This window comes from Anopheles marshallii, chromosome 2, assembly GCF_943734725.1.
Source record: "Anopheles marshallii chromosome 2, idAnoMarsDA_429_01, whole genome shotgun sequence".
Taxonomy (NCBI): domain Eukaryota; kingdom Metazoa; phylum Arthropoda; class Insecta; order Diptera; family Culicidae; genus Anopheles; species Anopheles marshallii.
This window is the reverse complement of record NC_071326.1, coordinates 70,864,198-70,881,406: the sequence shown is the minus strand read 5'-3', so window position 1 is coordinate 70,881,406 and position 17,209 is coordinate 70,864,198. Positions and strand designations below refer to the sequence as shown.

General features: G+C 46.4%; 3 protein-coding genes across 3 annotated transcripts; 2 read left to right on the top strand and 1 right to left on the bottom strand.

The window, feature by feature from the left end:
* Positions 1-1,768: 1,768 nt before the first annotated feature.
* LOC128710036 (phosphatidylinositol 4-phosphate 3-kinase C2 domain-containing subunit beta) lies at positions 1,769-13,523 on the bottom strand. The gene is made up of 10 exons (XM_053805076.1): positions 13,078-13,523; positions 12,160-13,010; positions 9,891-10,409; positions 9,645-9,833; positions 6,878-9,566; positions 6,139-6,531; positions 5,873-6,073; positions 2,358-2,554; positions 2,022-2,266; positions 1,769-1,954 (listed from the first exon to the last, which is right to left on the bottom strand). The coding sequence occupies exons 1-10, from the start codon at positions 13,521-13,523 to the stop codon at positions 1,775-1,777; spliced, it is 5,910 nt and encodes a 1,969-aa protein (XP_053661051.1). The 3' UTR covers positions 1,769-1,774.
* On the top strand, positions 3,518-5,502 carry LOC128710037 (proteoglycan 4-like). The gene is made up of 4 exons (XM_053805077.1): positions 3,518-3,604; positions 3,682-3,796; positions 3,875-4,437; positions 4,492-5,502. The coding sequence occupies exons 1-4, from the start codon at positions 3,518-3,520 to the stop codon at positions 5,500-5,502; spliced, it is 1,776 nt and encodes a 591-aa protein (XP_053661052.1).
* Positions 13,524-15,512: 1,989 nt separating the features above from the next.
* Positions 15,513-16,283, top strand: LOC128707077 (splicing factor 3A subunit 2). Its single transcript, XM_053802023.1, has one exon. The coding sequence runs from the start codon at positions 15,513-15,515 to the stop codon at positions 16,281-16,283; it is 771 nt and encodes a 256-aa protein (XP_053657998.1).
* The last annotated feature ends 926 nt before the right edge of the window (positions 16,284-17,209 follow it).

Genomic DNA, 17,209 nt, shown 5'->3' with positions numbered 1-17,209 from the left:
GCTTTCGTCAATATCACCGGAGCTTTCATGTGTTTTAATTATGCTACTTTCCTATCAACGAAATATCACATTACAAAATTGGTATACATTAAGGGAAATATTGGTGTTTTTAAATATTATTTAGATTAATTTCCATTGTGGACAAATAATATTAAATGGAGAAGGAAAGACATGCTTCGTTTTCTGTATGTGTTTCTTCTATAAAAATGTGTTTTAAAACATACATCAATTAAATTCAATTATATAACCATAATAAACAACTATTAAAGTTATTATACTTAAAAAAATCTATTTTTAATTCTTTAAAGAATCATAAAGATATAATCACAATTCAAGGACCAGTTGTTCAACAACTTATATGACTTGTTTATATACAAATTTATCACACTTCTAATTTGAATCGGTAATAATAAATTTGAATTCGAATATGGAATGAGCTACATTTTAAATATAGAACTATTACAAACAAAGTACAGAGAATGTATAATTCGTAATATTATAATTGCAGCATCGTTCTAAACTTGATGGGACATACACCTTTGAGACGTACAATGTTTCCAATTTTATGGTTGTAATTTGATTTTTACTATTTACTTTAAAGGATTTTAATTATTATTTTTAAGCACTGGCGCACTTAATTGTTTTTAATACAAAGCATTTACTTTTTAAACACACTCACCTGAATGTTCCCATGAATGCAAAAGGGGAAAACCATCTCCATCGACCGATAGCTTCGGTACATGCTATCAACACCTTCGTGATGTGCTCCTGCTGTTACACTGCTGGGTAGATTTTGTTTTCTTCCCGCAATCAAATGCGGCCACGATCATCAAGATACGATACGGGCACAAATATTCCCCTGAACGATGTATGTAGCCCTGATAAGCACATCCGCTCGTACCACTCAGCGCGCTTCCTTTTCTTTCGCCCACAGCGGTGGCACCGGCAATCGCGTGCTTCGCATCATGCACAGCCACACACAGTTGCGGTCATTCTTCGCCAATCAACCCGCCAATTTGGCGATGTTTTCGTATGGTGGAAGTTTTGCTTTGATTTAGTATAGATATATTTTTTTCTCAATTCTCTCTTCCGATTACGATTAACATCAGGTCACACACACGCTGGCATGTACTTGCCTAATCTCACTCGATGTGCAGGTGTACGGTAATAAATAAAATATCCTCTTGTTAACACAACACGCACGTTTGCGCTACGAAAGCTACGAAAAGCAACTACACGAATGCACATAATCTTATGCTTTTTTTCAAACCCTGGGCTAGTTAGATCGCAACGGTGGTTCTACATGTTAAAGGATCGTTAAAGTAGCAGTGGATGTAAATAAAAAAAAAATGCATCAAATATATAAATCCTGCACAAAACTATCATCTGTGATTAGGATATCACGATGGCAAGAGAGGGGTTCGATTAGTTCCTGCCTATTTATTCTGTTTTCAAAGCGTGTAATGATTGCGTGTTTATAAATGGTTGCTCCTGGATTAAGCAGCTAACAAATAACAGGGATAGTATATTAACAATTTCACTTGCCTGTCCAAGCTCCGCTACCTCATATCTTTGTTCACAACCTGTTTTAAGACCTTATTCTCTCTTTCCTGGCTGTTGAGTATACTGTGACAAACTATCAAACGTTGTTTTTTATAAAGCAAGGGCAGTTACAATAAACAAATGCACAGCAACGGTAGTAATACGATAGTGACAAAAAAAAAACAAACAAAAAAACTATGTAAAATTGGACATGTACAGATGACGACCGATCTTAGACACGCGTTAGGTAACCCAGCTGGTACCACTGTATCGTTTCGCGACGTAAATCTATTTCGGCAAGCGGTAGCTCAACGCCACCAAGGAATGCATTCTCTTGCAGCGAATCATGCGACCAGATCGTCACCTGCAGCACCTTCTTCTGGATATACTCGAGCGGGAGCCGGTATTCCAACTGGAAGTGGAAGAGAACAAATCAAATCAGGACAAATCAGGGCGCAATACGGACAGGGAACACTTACCGTTTCCATAAAGCTAGGATTGCAGTTCTTCCGCACCACTTTGGTTTTGCGCTTGGTCAATTTCGAGCTGTCCGGCTTGAGGTACACCTTAACGTACGTGTTTGGCGGCTGTCCACCGGGCGTGTTTGGCAGCGAGAGCACGTGGTGGATCATCACGATCAGTGTGTCCCGGTGGTATTGCATTGAAATCTTTATCTTGCCACCAACCTGCGGCGGCTGGCCGTCTTCCATCGGTGCCGGTATACCTGTGCGAAACAGACAGCAAACATTTGTCATGAAAAAGGCACCCAAGTGAACTGCGTTCCCCCCCCCCCCCCCCCCCCGCCTCCCGCTTACCTTTCACTTTGGCCGAATTGATATCAGCTTCCTGTTGGTCGCGCAACAGCGGATGGAAGAAGGTGTAAACTAGATCGGAATGTGCTATTTCATCTGCCGAGTTAAACAACGAGATGAGAAACTGGCGAATCTCTGGAAGACGACGTTCGGCGACCACCTTGACGTTCGAGCGACCGACATGGATGCCCGACGGCAGACTGAAAACGAGCACACAGATAAGAACAGAAGTTAGAACATTGTAAAAAAAAAAAATCATCGCAACTAAAAATAAAACAACAGTTCTACACATGAAACTTCCTACACACGTTTCGAGCGAATGTCATCATTTCAGGTACTTATTATCAAAGCGCCGCAAAAGTACCCACGGGGATGGTATAAGGCAATAGCGAAAAAAAAAACACTTGTCAATTAAGATAGCGAGGCTTGCTCCAACATTTAACCAGCTCCAGTTTAATACCTTACAGAGTAAGGGCTCTTTCCTTCCGTCTTTCACAATCTTGTAGTAACAAGGTTCTTCTAATGCCTACTTAAGCTCTTCATAAGCTGATAAAACTAATAAACAATGCATCAAAATAGGAGTTTACCGATTTTCAATTGCGGCACATCTTCAATATCTCTGTATTGCTTCAATTGCTGTATACATTTGGTAGTTTTGTCACGTTCTAAACAAAGCGCATTATCTTAATTTCGCTCCCAAAAATTCCGATCCGGGATATAAATTCTTGGCATCTAAACAAACATATCCAATGTATTGGTCCCCGATCGGCTCACACGAAACGTGTGTTCATCCCCGGGACTCTATTTTCGCTGCACCTATCAACGACTTTTATATCGACCATCAGCTCGTCGTCGTCGGTTATTTCATTGAAACAATTCCATGATAAGATATCGGCGGCATGCGATCGACCGTCAAATCAACGCACCTTCCTCAACGCACGACATTGTGATGGAGGGCGGGTGGTTCCTTCCATTCCTTCACGATACCATTATCTATAGGAAGAGGGCACACAGTCCGCGAACGGGCCAAATTGACCGACGAACTTGGGCTGATAATCAGTCGTAAAGTGTCATCCCGCACGGAAGGTTCTACGGATATTTGTGAACACTTGAGCTGAACGTGTCGTACAATTCGTACAAGAGTCCTCATCCGTTAAGATACAATGGGTTTGAAGTTGAAATGGTTTCGACGAAGGATCACCTTCGACGGGATACCATCGGCACCGGAACGGGACATTCGTCGAAAGGAGGTACAAATATAGAATAAAAACTGAGCGCAATGCGGATCTCGTCTTATTGAACAGTTTGTATATTATATCTCCAACAGGCAACTGCAGGAACTGTGATTGGCGTGTATAGACAAAGTGCACACTTCGAGGATTACATTGAGCCGGTACGTTCGTCTTATTGGGAACCTCCACCACAAGCAATTGCTCGTGCCAGTAAGTATGAGGAAGCGTGTCCATCCCACCAGAGTTGCTAACGTCTACAAATTCCATTTCCGATTCTCACCGAACCAGCGATTCGTTCGAATGGCAACCTGCCAACCACGTCTACAAACAGTCCATCCAACTCCTACTCTTCCTCCTCCTCCACGTTACGGGCAAGGGTGACAGCGCAACGTGCCTCGCGGGCACCTCAGGTGCCGGTACCCGCACCCACCGGAATCTCCTCCGTTAGCAGACCACCCTCAATGGGCAATGTCGTCATGGAGTCTGATAGCCATGATAAGATAGTACGTCCTCCAGTCGAACGATTGCAGCTTAATGCCGACTACGACACACCGCCGGAGCCGAACTATGCCGCACCGAAACCACCCGCTAGAAAGGGTGTTTCCAAGGCAAAGTCTATGGGGAATTTAACCAACGGTAACGACTCCCGGCTGGAGGATGCCAACAATACCATACATTACGGGGAAGAGATCCACGAGCTGCGCTCACCTCAATCGGTTGAGGTTTTAAGTGATCCGTATGTACGAACAGCAGCGCCATCACCACCTCCATCGCCTATTCATGTAGTGCCGATTGCACCGATTCCAAGATCGACCTCAAGTAACTCCTTGCCAACACGCGAGATTGTTCCTGTGAAACCCGAAGTTAGCACTGAACCTGAGTATATCGTACCGCTTGCTTACGAGGAACCGATCTATCCTGTGAAACCTGAAGTTAGCACCGAACCTGAGTATATCGTACCGCTTGCTTCCGAGGAACCGGTCGATGAACCGATCTATGATTCCTTTAATGTCCTCTTCGAACGTGTAAATATTCGCACACCTGACAGTCCAGGTTCAGAAAGATCCAATACTTCAACGAGGCCTGAAACATCATCACCACTACCTGCACGGGTGACATTGATAAGGGCTGAAGATGATGCGATATTCGAGCGTGTTAATATTTCTAACTACCCTACGCGAGACTCACAGCAATCTACTAGTACACGTACGCAGCCATCTTCATCGTCACCATCACCGTCACCATCAGCCTCACCGTCACCGTCACCATCACCTCCACCGCGGCAGAAGCCAATACTTAAAGTAACTTCCGTACCAGTTCCACCAACGTCACCTCCACAACCAAAATCTATTCTTAAAAAACGCGCTCCACCACCACCACAAACTCCGGTGGAAGCTACTTCCAGTATGGTCGAATTTACCAACGAAGAATTTCAAACCATTCCAACACCGCCCCCACGGTCAATACGAGTTACCACTAAAAATGACTCTCCGGCCACACCGTCACCCATCACACCTACAGAGCAGAACAAAAACGTATTTCCCACGGTGGACAATCAAACTCCAATTGCGATGTCGAATGGAAAAGATCCCGATTCCGATTCGGACGATGATTTTAACTGGGATTTTGTGCAAAAACATAGATCCAGTATTAATCAAACGGTAGCCGCACAAACACAAATCGATCCGGATGTATTAAGAAACGCACCAGCGTCTCTGCGTGCCGGGATGACACAGGCGGTACCATCGCCACGAAACCTTCCCGAACCGATCGCCCAACCACGGACACTTCGGGGCATGCGTAATCAAAGGGTACATGCACAGCTAGAAAACGCTAGTGCGAATACACCTGCAGTACAAATTCCACCCCCAAGAGCACGTGCCAGTGACTCAAACGCATCGGAAACTTCGGCGTAAAAGAAAAAAAAACAAAAGCAACAACATTTGGGTACAAACAGAATGACGAATAAATGTTTATAAAGCTTATCTGCTGTCGACCGACTTTTTGACGAAAAGAAATAATTTAAGATGTATTGAGTTAAGCCTTGGTTTACAACATTAGGAAAGTGACTGGCAACACCTCAAGGGAAAACGTGAGACGCACCATCATACTGAGTCATTGCGTATGAGTCATGGCGGCTGACATATGAAAAAAAAAAACTAAAATCTCTTTATCAAATTATCAGCAAACGGAATGATATCACGTCAATGGCATGCGCGTCCAGATTGCTGATACTGTGTCACACTCCAAAACAATACCGCCAGCACGCTAATCGTATGCACTTACCTATGCAATTTGGCGAGCGGAAAATGCATGCAGAGCTTCTGATGGAACTCGCAAAATTCCTTGTACGAACGAAATAGATAGGCTGCGTCTGGCTGGTGTTGTCGCTCTACCCGCAGAATGTACGTATAATACTTTTCTTGATCGTAGCGCTTCTGATACCCGTGTACGTAAACCGTCTTTAAGCGCCCGTCCTGGGCCATCCTGCAATACAACAAAAAGAAGTCTTCTTAATTGAATAACGACAGGAAAGATGCTCGACAACTTACGTATAAACCCGCGGTATGAAGCTCAACAACTCTCCGTCACCGGTTTCGGCCGAAAACTTCATCTGTGCGATGTTGTGCAGGAAGAAGTTAAACTGCGTGAACCACGACTTGAGCGATATGTGTATCATCTTCGCAAACGTAGCCGCCGCCTCCGGATTCGATTGGCCCGGTAGGAGCGCGTTGCGCACGTAATTGACCGCCTCGACCGTTACGCCCGGTATGCCGGACGTGGTCATCAGCGCGAACATGTGCAGCAGCAGATCACTGTGCCGCCGGACGATGTTGAACGCGGTACAGCACAGATCGACGAACTGGTGGAACTTTGCCGATGGTCGATCGCCACCGTTTATCACATACGCCATATCGGACGTTAGCACGAATGGCGTTCGATCACTGAAAGGACATTCATATATGCAATCATTAAAATACTTCCAAAAGGTTTAATACAGGGTTTTAGTTGGAGTTGAATTGTTAATTTTCGCCATTTCTGGATTCTTTACAACTTGAAGTGGAATTTGTATAGGTAGAGAATTGTCTCGAAATCTTGCAAGATTCACAACCTGATTGTAGTCTCTCAGATGCAACAAAGATGTTCTCAATTGCGAAAGTTATGAACTGAATTAAGTCCCAAAAGTAGGGAAAGATACGACATATACCTCTAAATATTCCAGTTCAACTTGAAAAGAATCCAGAAACGCACGCAACTTGAACTCGAACCCCTAAAAAATACACTACGTACCGTTTAAAATTGCCAAACATCTGCGCATCACCGAGAAACTTGCCGAAATCGATGTGAAACAGATGGCCGGACGTTTTTAGCATAATGTTATCGTTATGCCTATCACAAATGCCGAGAATGTACGTCGCCACCGAGTAACCGGCGCACGAGCGCGTAAAATTCTCCACCGCCCGCTGATACTCGAGCTGGCTTGGGTTTTGCTTCGCAAGCCACTCCGCAATCGATTTGTCCTTGAACGACCCGGTAACGCCCCACTCCACCTGTATCTTCCGGAGCGTTTCCGAATCGGACACCAGCTCGATCATGCCGCGCTTGTACGCGGTCGGCACACAGTTGAACGTGACCATCTTCAGATCGAGCCCCTCCCTCAGCCACATCTTGTCCATGATGCGCACCATCTGGATGGTGAGCGCATCCTGCTGCAGATCGTCACCCGCCTTAAATATGGCCGGTACCACCACCTTATCCGGGCCGGCGAAATTGATCTTCAACGGCAGCGTGTTCGAGTTGAAGTAGTTGCAGCTGCGCACAACGACACCGGTCACCTCGGCACCCGGTTCGAGCGGCAACACGGTCGGACTGTCGATCAGCATTTGGTTGACGGACTCGAGCCCTTGCTTCAGCACCTGCAGACGGTGCGAATCCTTCGCCATTTTCACGCTCTGTGCTACCTCGCCCAACTTCTTGCACATCATGTTCTGCGACAGGAACCGGCCGGTGAGCTTTTCGCCGCAGATCGCGAGCAGTGCGCGCAACATTAGCTGGTTGCGCCTGTGGTAACGCGCTTGGTTCATGAGCACTTCGTCGCAGGCCGTCTCCTGAGCGTCGATTATGTTTTGGGGCGCTTCGCCGGGTAGGCTGTGCAACAGCAACCAGTACAGATGATGGGCAATTCTTGGGGATTCAAGCGATTTCCTCAACAACAATATGGCCAACGGAGAACCTTCGTACGTGTCGTGCTTGAGCGCCTGTAGCAACTGCGGCAAGTAGTCAACGAACTCGTCATTCGCCATTGCTGAAATCCATTCCACTGCCTGCCGACGAACCTCCAGGTCGGGATAGCGCGGTAACAGCAACTCGAGTGCCTGCACGGGACTTAACACCGTCCAGGATTTGATAAGCGCGTGCAAATCCGCCAGACAGGCGTAATCCCAGCTGTGTGCTGCGTGCAGAATCTTCGGCAGCGCGTGCGGGAATCGATGCAGATAGTGACGCTTTTCCCACAGCACTTCACGCTTTTCCAGCTTGTCCGGTGAGTAACCCTGCTCGGCCGTATCAATCAGCTCCTGCTGCAGGTTACGATCGAGACTGCCAAAATCCAGCTGTACCACCGGTGGTAAATTTCGTATCGGTTCCGGAAACACCACCGCACCACCGTAGCTCGGTATCTCGATGCCTAGTATTGGATAGCTGCCGCCAATCGGGTACGTACCCTTGGACGGTGCCGGTCCAAAGAATTTATCCGTCGTTGGGGGCCACATCGGTACCAGGTACGAACCCTGTACCATTTTGCGCTCGAAGTCGAAAAACTGCAGCGAACCCCATCCTAGCTCCACCTTCGTCATGCGTCCTTCCGAACCAGCGGAATCGTTCACGCCCGGTGGTGGACCGGCCCCAGTTGCGGAACCACCATCATTTCCACCCTCCACCGGTTCCCGCGTACACCCGTACAGTACCAATACAAGGCGCGCCTCGCGGGGTAACGTACACACCGGATTGCGGAACATAATCCACGAGTTGAACGTCAGGCGTGGATAAATGCCGGACAGTTCGTTCGAACACTGCACCACGTACGGTTCACTGATGTACCTTGCACCGTGATAGATTTGCACACCAAGATTGTATTCGTCGTGCCGCCAATGCATCGGTGGCCGATGCAGACAGGACACGTTCACCATTACCGCCTGCGAGATGTTGCAGATCGAGATCGGGTTCGCATTGTACTCGGGCACATTTACGCTAAAATTCACCCGGAACGCTTGCGCATAGATCTCGAGCAGGCTTTGGATGGCGTGCCGTACCTCGTTGCACCGGTAGCGGATCTGTTCCGCGACCGTACGCGGGCGCAGCTTTACCTCCGCATAATCACCACTTTCCGACACGATCGCTAAGCTACCGTTGCTGTACGTTTGATCGTCCACCACGCTGTCTCTGTAGCTAAAAACGGTCTGCCCATGGTCACAGCAAGCCCGCAGATCCTCGATCGATTTTGCGATGTCGAGTGTATCGAGCGGTCCGAGCAGGTTGCAGATAGCCTTAACCGCCTGTATCACACCGGAACACGTCAGTATGGTACGCCCAGACGGACCATCGTCTGCCGAGGACTGCAACTTCTCGATTTCCGCCTCGAGCGTTTCCAGCAGTATCATTAAATCATCGTACCCGATCGCGTTCGTCGTTTCCTTCGGCAACAGATGCTCCAAGCGCATCTCGGCCTCCCGCGCATCGTCCTGCCCGGTGCGAGCAATCACCTTCATTGTGCGTGCCGTTTTCGGTATAAATCCCAGCTGTACGTCGTGTTCGAGCTTTATGCTATCGTGCACACACTGAAGCTGGTTAAGGCGCGTCCGTACGCACAGTATCTCCTGGATGCCGATCGCTTTCAACGCATAATCGCTCACCGTGTTGCAGATCTTGCCCTCGAGCGAACAGTACACCTGGGCAATCACATGTTCCACCGTCGTCGTAACTGAAGCGAGAGTAGAAAAATTAACAATTTCCATCAAAAATACATCCCGAAAAGATGCCAGCAATCATCACTACTCACTATCACAGGTAAATGGTATCGGTGGTCCATAGCCATCAATTTGTCCCTTCGTTTGATCGCCACCGGCGAAACAATCGAGTGCCGGATGTACCAACAGCTTGATGCTTGTTCCCTCCACGTAACGACTTTCGAACTCAGCAGCGACAATATGTCCAACGTTGGTAGTTTGATCATCGTTTCGATATTGTGCTAAAACGAGGTAATAAATTATCAACAGTTCTAACGATAGATTACACATTAACTAACTTCTTAGCTGTTTCACCATATTGTAGAAAGCAATCAATTCCTTATCGTAGCTCTTTGCAATCACCACATTCTCGTACAGCTTGTAGGGCGTAGTTCGTCGCTCAATGCCACTCGCCGGGGCCAGCTTCCGTTGCATGATCTCGTAATTGGATTGTTCGTCCGGTTGACCAGCCGGGACACCGCGTAGCATCGTGTGACAATAGCCACCGGTTAAATTGCGCGGTGGCAGCGGCGGCGGTGTGCCATCTTCTCCGGCCACTGGCGAAGAGGTGGACGCTTCTGCAGGCGACGTAACCCATCCGTACAAACAGCTCCCGGAGAGGGAACCGCTCGGTGTACCGGCAGGCAGTACACCAACCGCACCGTACAGTGAAGCCGGCGGCGATAGCGGTGTGGCCGTCTTATCCGAAAGCGAGCGATTGACGACGGCTTCATACACCGGATCGGAGTACTGCGTACCGCCGGAGTAGATGTAGTCGAACGGATCGTAATCTTCATAGTATGTGGAGGCCGTGTCATCTGTTGGAAGAATTAAAAGGGAAATTGTTAGAATGCTCAGATATACGCAGTCTAGTTGTTTCCTAAACGACGGCGAAATTGCGAAGCGAATAGTTCCCAACCTTCTGACCTTCTCCTAGACTTCGAAGCACTGAACGATCTACGCGCGCGTAATAATTTCATCATTTTGTTCACACAATTCGTTCGTTTGCAACATTCCAATCGAACAGTAAAACATATACGGCCAGCATTACTACTGTGAGAGGGAAGAGAATACTAGATTTATTACGTGTTTGGGGGGTTTTCTGAACGTTTGGTTGTACTACGTTCTCCTTACACAAACAGTACGTTCGACGGTTTCTTTAGGATTGATTCTCCTATACACTACACTATACCTGCGTACTTCTGTTATCAGCTCGTCTCAAGTACTAGACGCTGGCGGTTAACTATAACGTCTACTGAAAACGCTCTTTCCTTTTTTTTCTTCTAAACCTAACTAACGGCAAACGATAAAGCACGCATACATTACCACTTCTTCCTTCTCCTGCTTTGTCCCTTACTAATTTCGTATAAAAGGCACACATTTTCTAAGGACACACATCTGCTTTCTTTTGTTGTGCTTTGAAGAAGTTTGTTTTCCACTGGAATAAAAGAAAATAATTGTTTCGCCCGATTCTAGCACCACCGGGCGGCTCAGTAAACGAACGACAAAGCGCAACCCGAAGCAGAAGCACTGGAACTGATAAGATTAAGCTATGATAAAGATATTGCGCGCACGTTTTTATGGTAAGAACATAAGCAGAAGGTTATGTTTTGCTAGTGCTGCTATACTATTATATAAACCTTAACGCTAACATAGAGTAGCTTTAACTACAGCACAAAGAAATGTCCCTCTTGCAGCGAAGAGAAAGAAAGCTAAACATTAGCAAACAACAAACACTTTAACTTAAACGCGTCGTACGTCCATTCACGGATCGAATGGAAACACAAAAGCCTTATCCACTCGTACTAAGCGTACGAGTGTTTGCGTAATTAAATCTCTCTCTCGCCACTTGCGGAAATGACAGCGAGGGGAGGGAAAAAAGCAACAGTAGAATCAGCTATCAGCGGTTCAGAAGCCGGCACTAATAGGCCGCACACATGTTGCGCGGAACTGCAAGTCCGCGTGCGCGCATTCGTTTCCCGCCTTTGAGCTGCAGTTGCAGCTTTAAACGATAATTATTATGTACGCGCGGAGGTGTAGGCGCGCACTTTGTCATACACAAAAGCGAGACCTACCGGGGGACGACAAGTTTGTTGCCGTTTTGATCGTGTTCGAGGTGAATCTACTTGTGGGGTTTGCTATTGTTTAAAGCTTACCGTGCATATTTTGAGTGCAAGTTTGTGCTTCGTTTTGGTGCTAATATAGCTAACAAAATATTCGTTTCGATTGTGTTTTCTTGTCAACCTTTGCACGATAGTCTAAAGCGGTTGTTTAAATTGGGGGGAAAAATGGTCCAACGATTGAATTTAACCTATTAAGCTGCAAACTTAACATTTTCGTTGTGAAACAAACGTAATTTCTCGATACCTTGCTTTTACCTACTAAAAACATAACTTGTGTGAACGATTGAGCAATGGCAGTGCTGTGTTAATATTTTAAGTTTCCTATTATTGTCCTTTCACTCGTCCTCCCTATCTCTCTTCCCTCTCCATACACTGGCCTTTAGTGTAATTTTGTTTAGTGTGTGCGATCGCAACGATTACTCGGGAGTTTAATGTGCGGTTTTACCTTTATCATCGTCCGCACTGCTGCCGCTGGATGAACGATTGCCACACAGCAGCGGATCGAACGCTTCCAGCACCGATACGCGCGGATTGTCCTCAAAGCCGAGATCGATCAGATCCGCACCCTTGGCACCGAGACGGTGTTGCGCCGGATCACTTTTGGGCCGCAGCATAACACCGCTCGTCGTCGTACCTTCCCTTGCCGGGGACGGATAGCGTTTAAGCGCGTTCGTTATAATGCTGTGGGGTTGGGAGTATGACCGTCCCGCTGTGGCCAATTTTGGCACGTGTACCATTGCCGATTCAGGGTTGGAAACCGATGGTGCCGCTGCTGATGCTCCATTCATACCGGAGGTTTGCAGTGAGGGATACAGTGGAGTTCCTGGAGTTACACCGTATACTGGTGCCGGTGATGCGGATGGTGCCGGTTGAGGTAGCGATGCCGTTGGAAGCGGTACTGAATGGGTGGGCGCGTATGGTGCCGTTGCGTACGATGGCATACCGGGGTATAGGGTGGGAGCTGGTGCCACCGTACCGGGATATACCGGTGGCGCAACCATGGTTGCGGGTCCCCCAGCCGTAGCAACGGCGTACAGTGGTGGACTATTGTACAGCCGGTGCAGTTCCTCCGGTGTGAGTGGTTTCGGTTTCGATGCTTGACTATTGTACGGTACCAGCTGCATCGAGGTGGCATTATACGGTCCCTGTAGATGAGTGACGGGTGGCATTCCCACCGGTTGATATGCCGCCTGCTGGAACCCGTAACTTGCAGCCGACATGCTGAGGCTCCGTTGCGTTTTAAAGCCCTGCTGCTCAGCGAATTGTCCCCCTGCGGCAGATGGTTGTGTTTGAAGCCTAAAACAAAAACCAACAAAGTGGTATTATCAAGTCACCAAACGAAAACATTCGCAGTGTCACGTACCGATGCATCTGTTCGACCAGTTCCTTCAGATTGTTCCGTGCTTCCTCTTTCGGATCCGGTGGCTTCGGTACGGCATTGAACGATATTAGATCCGCTTCGTCCTGTCCATTGCTGGTCGGTTTCGTTTGCGGTGCCTGTATGCCGGGATTGCGGCAGTCACTGTGACGTCTTACCGGCCCTGATGAACTGGACGGCAGTTCCAAGCTATTCCCGGTCGTTGTTGGAACTTTGCCAGTACTGCAAGCGACACGCCTTTGCAGATACGCCCGATACTCTTCGAGCGTTTGGGAGACGGCTTTCGGATCGTTGGCCAGCTCCGGTGTCATTTGTCGCTGTTTGGCCCGTATCTTCTCCAGCTCGAGCGTTTCCAGGCTGAGCGCTTTGGCACGCTCAATATCCGCCAGGTACTTCTTTTCAAATTCCGGGTCATGCGGATTCGTTGCCATAATGATGATCTATGTGTGTTGTGTGTATCAATGTGTGATTGTGATGGATAGTTTGGCTCGTATTTGTATGTATGCTGATGGTGTGAGGTCTATCGATAAGAAAACGTACCAATGAAAGAGGAAAATATTATTTTTAAATATTAACTCAGATCAGCAGCAAAATCGTTAACAAACGCGATATTTCACGCACGATAATAAAGAAAAATAAACATGTTAAATCACTTAACCGCAGCAAATTATACGCAACACAACACTGATGAGCTGGTCACAAGCGTTTATCTTGCTTGCTTTTTTCTTGCATAAGCTACATCGTCTGCTTATCGGGTTTGAAGTAAACTCCGAGAAGCCGTTCAAATGGTAGCGGCAACAAGTGTGCCATTCTTCCATCAGCACGTAATGTATCACCGGAAGGAAATTCCTTTGCTTTTTCCTTTTTTGTTCTTTTTACCCACTGATGTAAACAAACCGCCGTGCTAAAAGTCATTCATGCGCTCGGACAGAAATAGTTAAACATCGATGGCATTGAATGTGCGTGTGGAAAGGTTGAGCGGAGTGAGACATTAGAGGAGGAAGGCGATGAGTGTCCTTCTATCGCCTTTTTCTGCAACTCTATTTGCGTCTCGCTCTGGTTCACACTCCTCTTCTAAGATTGCCGATAATCATAACAATCTCAGCAACGCATCATGATGATGATAGACGGGGAGAGAACAAACAACTTCGTTCCGATTCAACGACAATCCAAGTACTCTGGGTTGAATACAAAAAGGAAGAAGAAATGGACGCCTTCGCGGATTGCATATCTTTTCAACCCTGCAACAGACGGCTGCAACATCAAAATGCACAAATTACAAACAGACCACTGACGCGGCCTTTGACCGGAAGAGGTCATAGCCGAGCGTTTCGTGGGGTTAGGGAAGAAGTTTGTTTCGCGTTACTTCCTCTACGCTGCCCTCCTTCAGCTCTACATTAGTATTCCGTTCGTCAAAGTAGGTGCTGGCCGGATTTTATGAATGAACATGATTAATAACTGCAGCCGGTAACAAGCGGACAGAAGAAGACAATTGTATGGCTCAAAACAGTAAGAAAAGAAATAAAAATTGATTCAATTTGTCTAAATGCTCGTGTGCAAAGTTACCATGCCTCTTTTGCATGGGCTCCCCCCAAATTAGAACTGGATAATTGTTCCTTCCGTTTTGCACATGCATGTGTTAAAAAAATATTTGAAGCCGAGGGTTTTTTTTTCTTTTCTCGCTCTCTCTTCTTATTTCACACGCAAAAAAATCGACGTGGAATTGAAACCTGCCGATCCAAAAAACTACGCCTCGCCAATTTCGGGGACGATTTGCCGAAACACAGCACACTTGGTCTACCTTGCACAGCACTTCGATTCGGCTATTCGCTAAAGCTTCCGCAATTGGTATTTGATGGTAAAATGCAGCATTTTTGCACACTTTTCTACGAACACTGCACCTATTTTATTTACACAAAAACACGAATTTCACGATTGCACTGTGTGGTTGGCGGTGTGGTCTTTGCGCTTGACAGCATGGGACGGTAAATCCAGCTCCAAGATCTCAATCCATGAGAAAGCTGTCAAACCGGCTTGCTGCTAATTGTTATTTGGGAATTGATACAATTTTATTTTTTTAACTAACATCACAGTTATGTAAATATGAAATATATTTAATTATTTCATGTTGAGATAGTTCTGATTTCACAGAAACAATACATAAATAATTATTAGGGTAATTCGGTTTCAAACCCGAGCTTTCGCTAGCATCCACAATGGTGTGAATGGCGCTAGCAGCGACACTTTAACGAACTGTCAGCGTTGTTTTCATTGTTTACATATTTTCCTCCAAAACGGACGCGCTGGTTGTTGACGAAGAGTTTCTATCAATTTCTCAATAAATACAACGTCTGGTAAGTTGTTAGTGTGTAATTTCCTTCTCCCAGTGTCAAATAATTGTTCCTTCGTAAAGCAGCAACATGGATTTCCAAAACCGTGCCGGTGGCAAAACCGGCGGCGGAGGTATGGCTTCCTGGTCCGAGAGCAACCGGGACCGGCGTGAACGATTGCGACAGCTAGCGCTGGAAACGATCGATCTAAACAAGGACCCCTACTTCATGAAAAACCATCTCGGTTCGTACGAATGTAAGCTGTGTCTCACGCTGCACAACAACGAGGGCAGCTACCTGTCCCACACGCAGGGCAAAAAGCATCAGGCCAATCTGGCACGTCGTGCGGCGAAAGAGGCAAAGGAGGCACCGTGGGTAATACAGCCGGAAAAACCACGCATCGAACCGAAAAAGTTCGTCAAGATCGGTCGCCCCGGTTATCGGGTAACGAAGCAGCGCGATCCGGAGAATGGTCAGCAGTCGCTACTGTTCCAAATCGATTACCCGGAAATTACGGACGGTATTGTACCGCGGCATCGGTTCATGTCAGCTTACGAACAAAAGATTGAACCACCGGACCGCAAGTGGCAGTACCTACTGTTTGCAGCCGAACCGTACGAAACGATCGCGTTCAAGGTGCCGTCGCGCGAGGTGGAGAAAACGGAGGGAAAGTTCTGGACCCACTGGAACAAAAACACCAAACAGTTTTTCCTACAGTTTTCGTTCAAGCTTGAACCGAAGATTATACCGCCACCGCCACCAAACGTGCACCGGATGCCACATCCTGGTCGTCCGATGTTTAACCCGGTTCCACCACCGCCGATGGGTGTCGTGCCCGTACCGGCACCGCCACATATGTAAACGAGTAATCGGGGAAAGAGGACGCAAAAGAACAGTCAGGATATGCTATGGACTAATATATAACCATAATCGACAGTAATCGTATGTATAAGTATGTATGCACACATGATGACTGCTGATTTTTAGCTGCTGGTTATAGGATATATTGTAAGTAGACTGTTTTGGCAACTGTTCTGTATGTTGCTAATCCGCAAAAATGATCATCCTTATCTTTTCTTTCTATTGTTGAAATCCTCCTCGAGGAACGATCCGTTAATTCATATCTGAACCCAAGAAAACAGCCACGGAGAAGGGTTACACTAATTCTTATCATCCTTTCGCTATTCTAGTATTTCATACACCATTTCCTGTTTCGCATTTTATAAACGATCGTGATTTAATTTTTTTTTTTTTTTGCTAACGAATCCAAGAATTTTTATTACTTCTAGTAACCCTAAGAAAATTCGCTTGAAAATTATTAGCCATCCCATGGAAACTGTTGGAAAATCCAATGTAAACTAAAGAAAAATCAGCAAAACATACAAAAAACTCTCGTGCTAAATCTGTCATAGAAAATTAACACTCTGAAAACTAAATTCCGTTCAAAACTACTGAAAATAAAACTGGCTAGACTAAGAACTGTAGGCCAAGTGAAAATCAGCACAGAATCTCAGAACCCCAACTGGTAAATATCGCTGGAAACCGTTGAAAAATACTGGCAAACTATACAGAATGCTGAGAAAAAACTGTAGCAAACCAACTATTCTATAAATGCATGGAAACGCTTGAGAAAACATAGGGAAACATTACTAATCATCGTCGTGCTAAAACTTTTGCGATCCTTTTCCTGAAATCTGAAGAAAACCCGAAAATCCTGTGGATATCCTCTTTCAATACTGGACGAAACTGATTTGAAAACCAAGTAAATGAAAGTCAAACGTCATTTT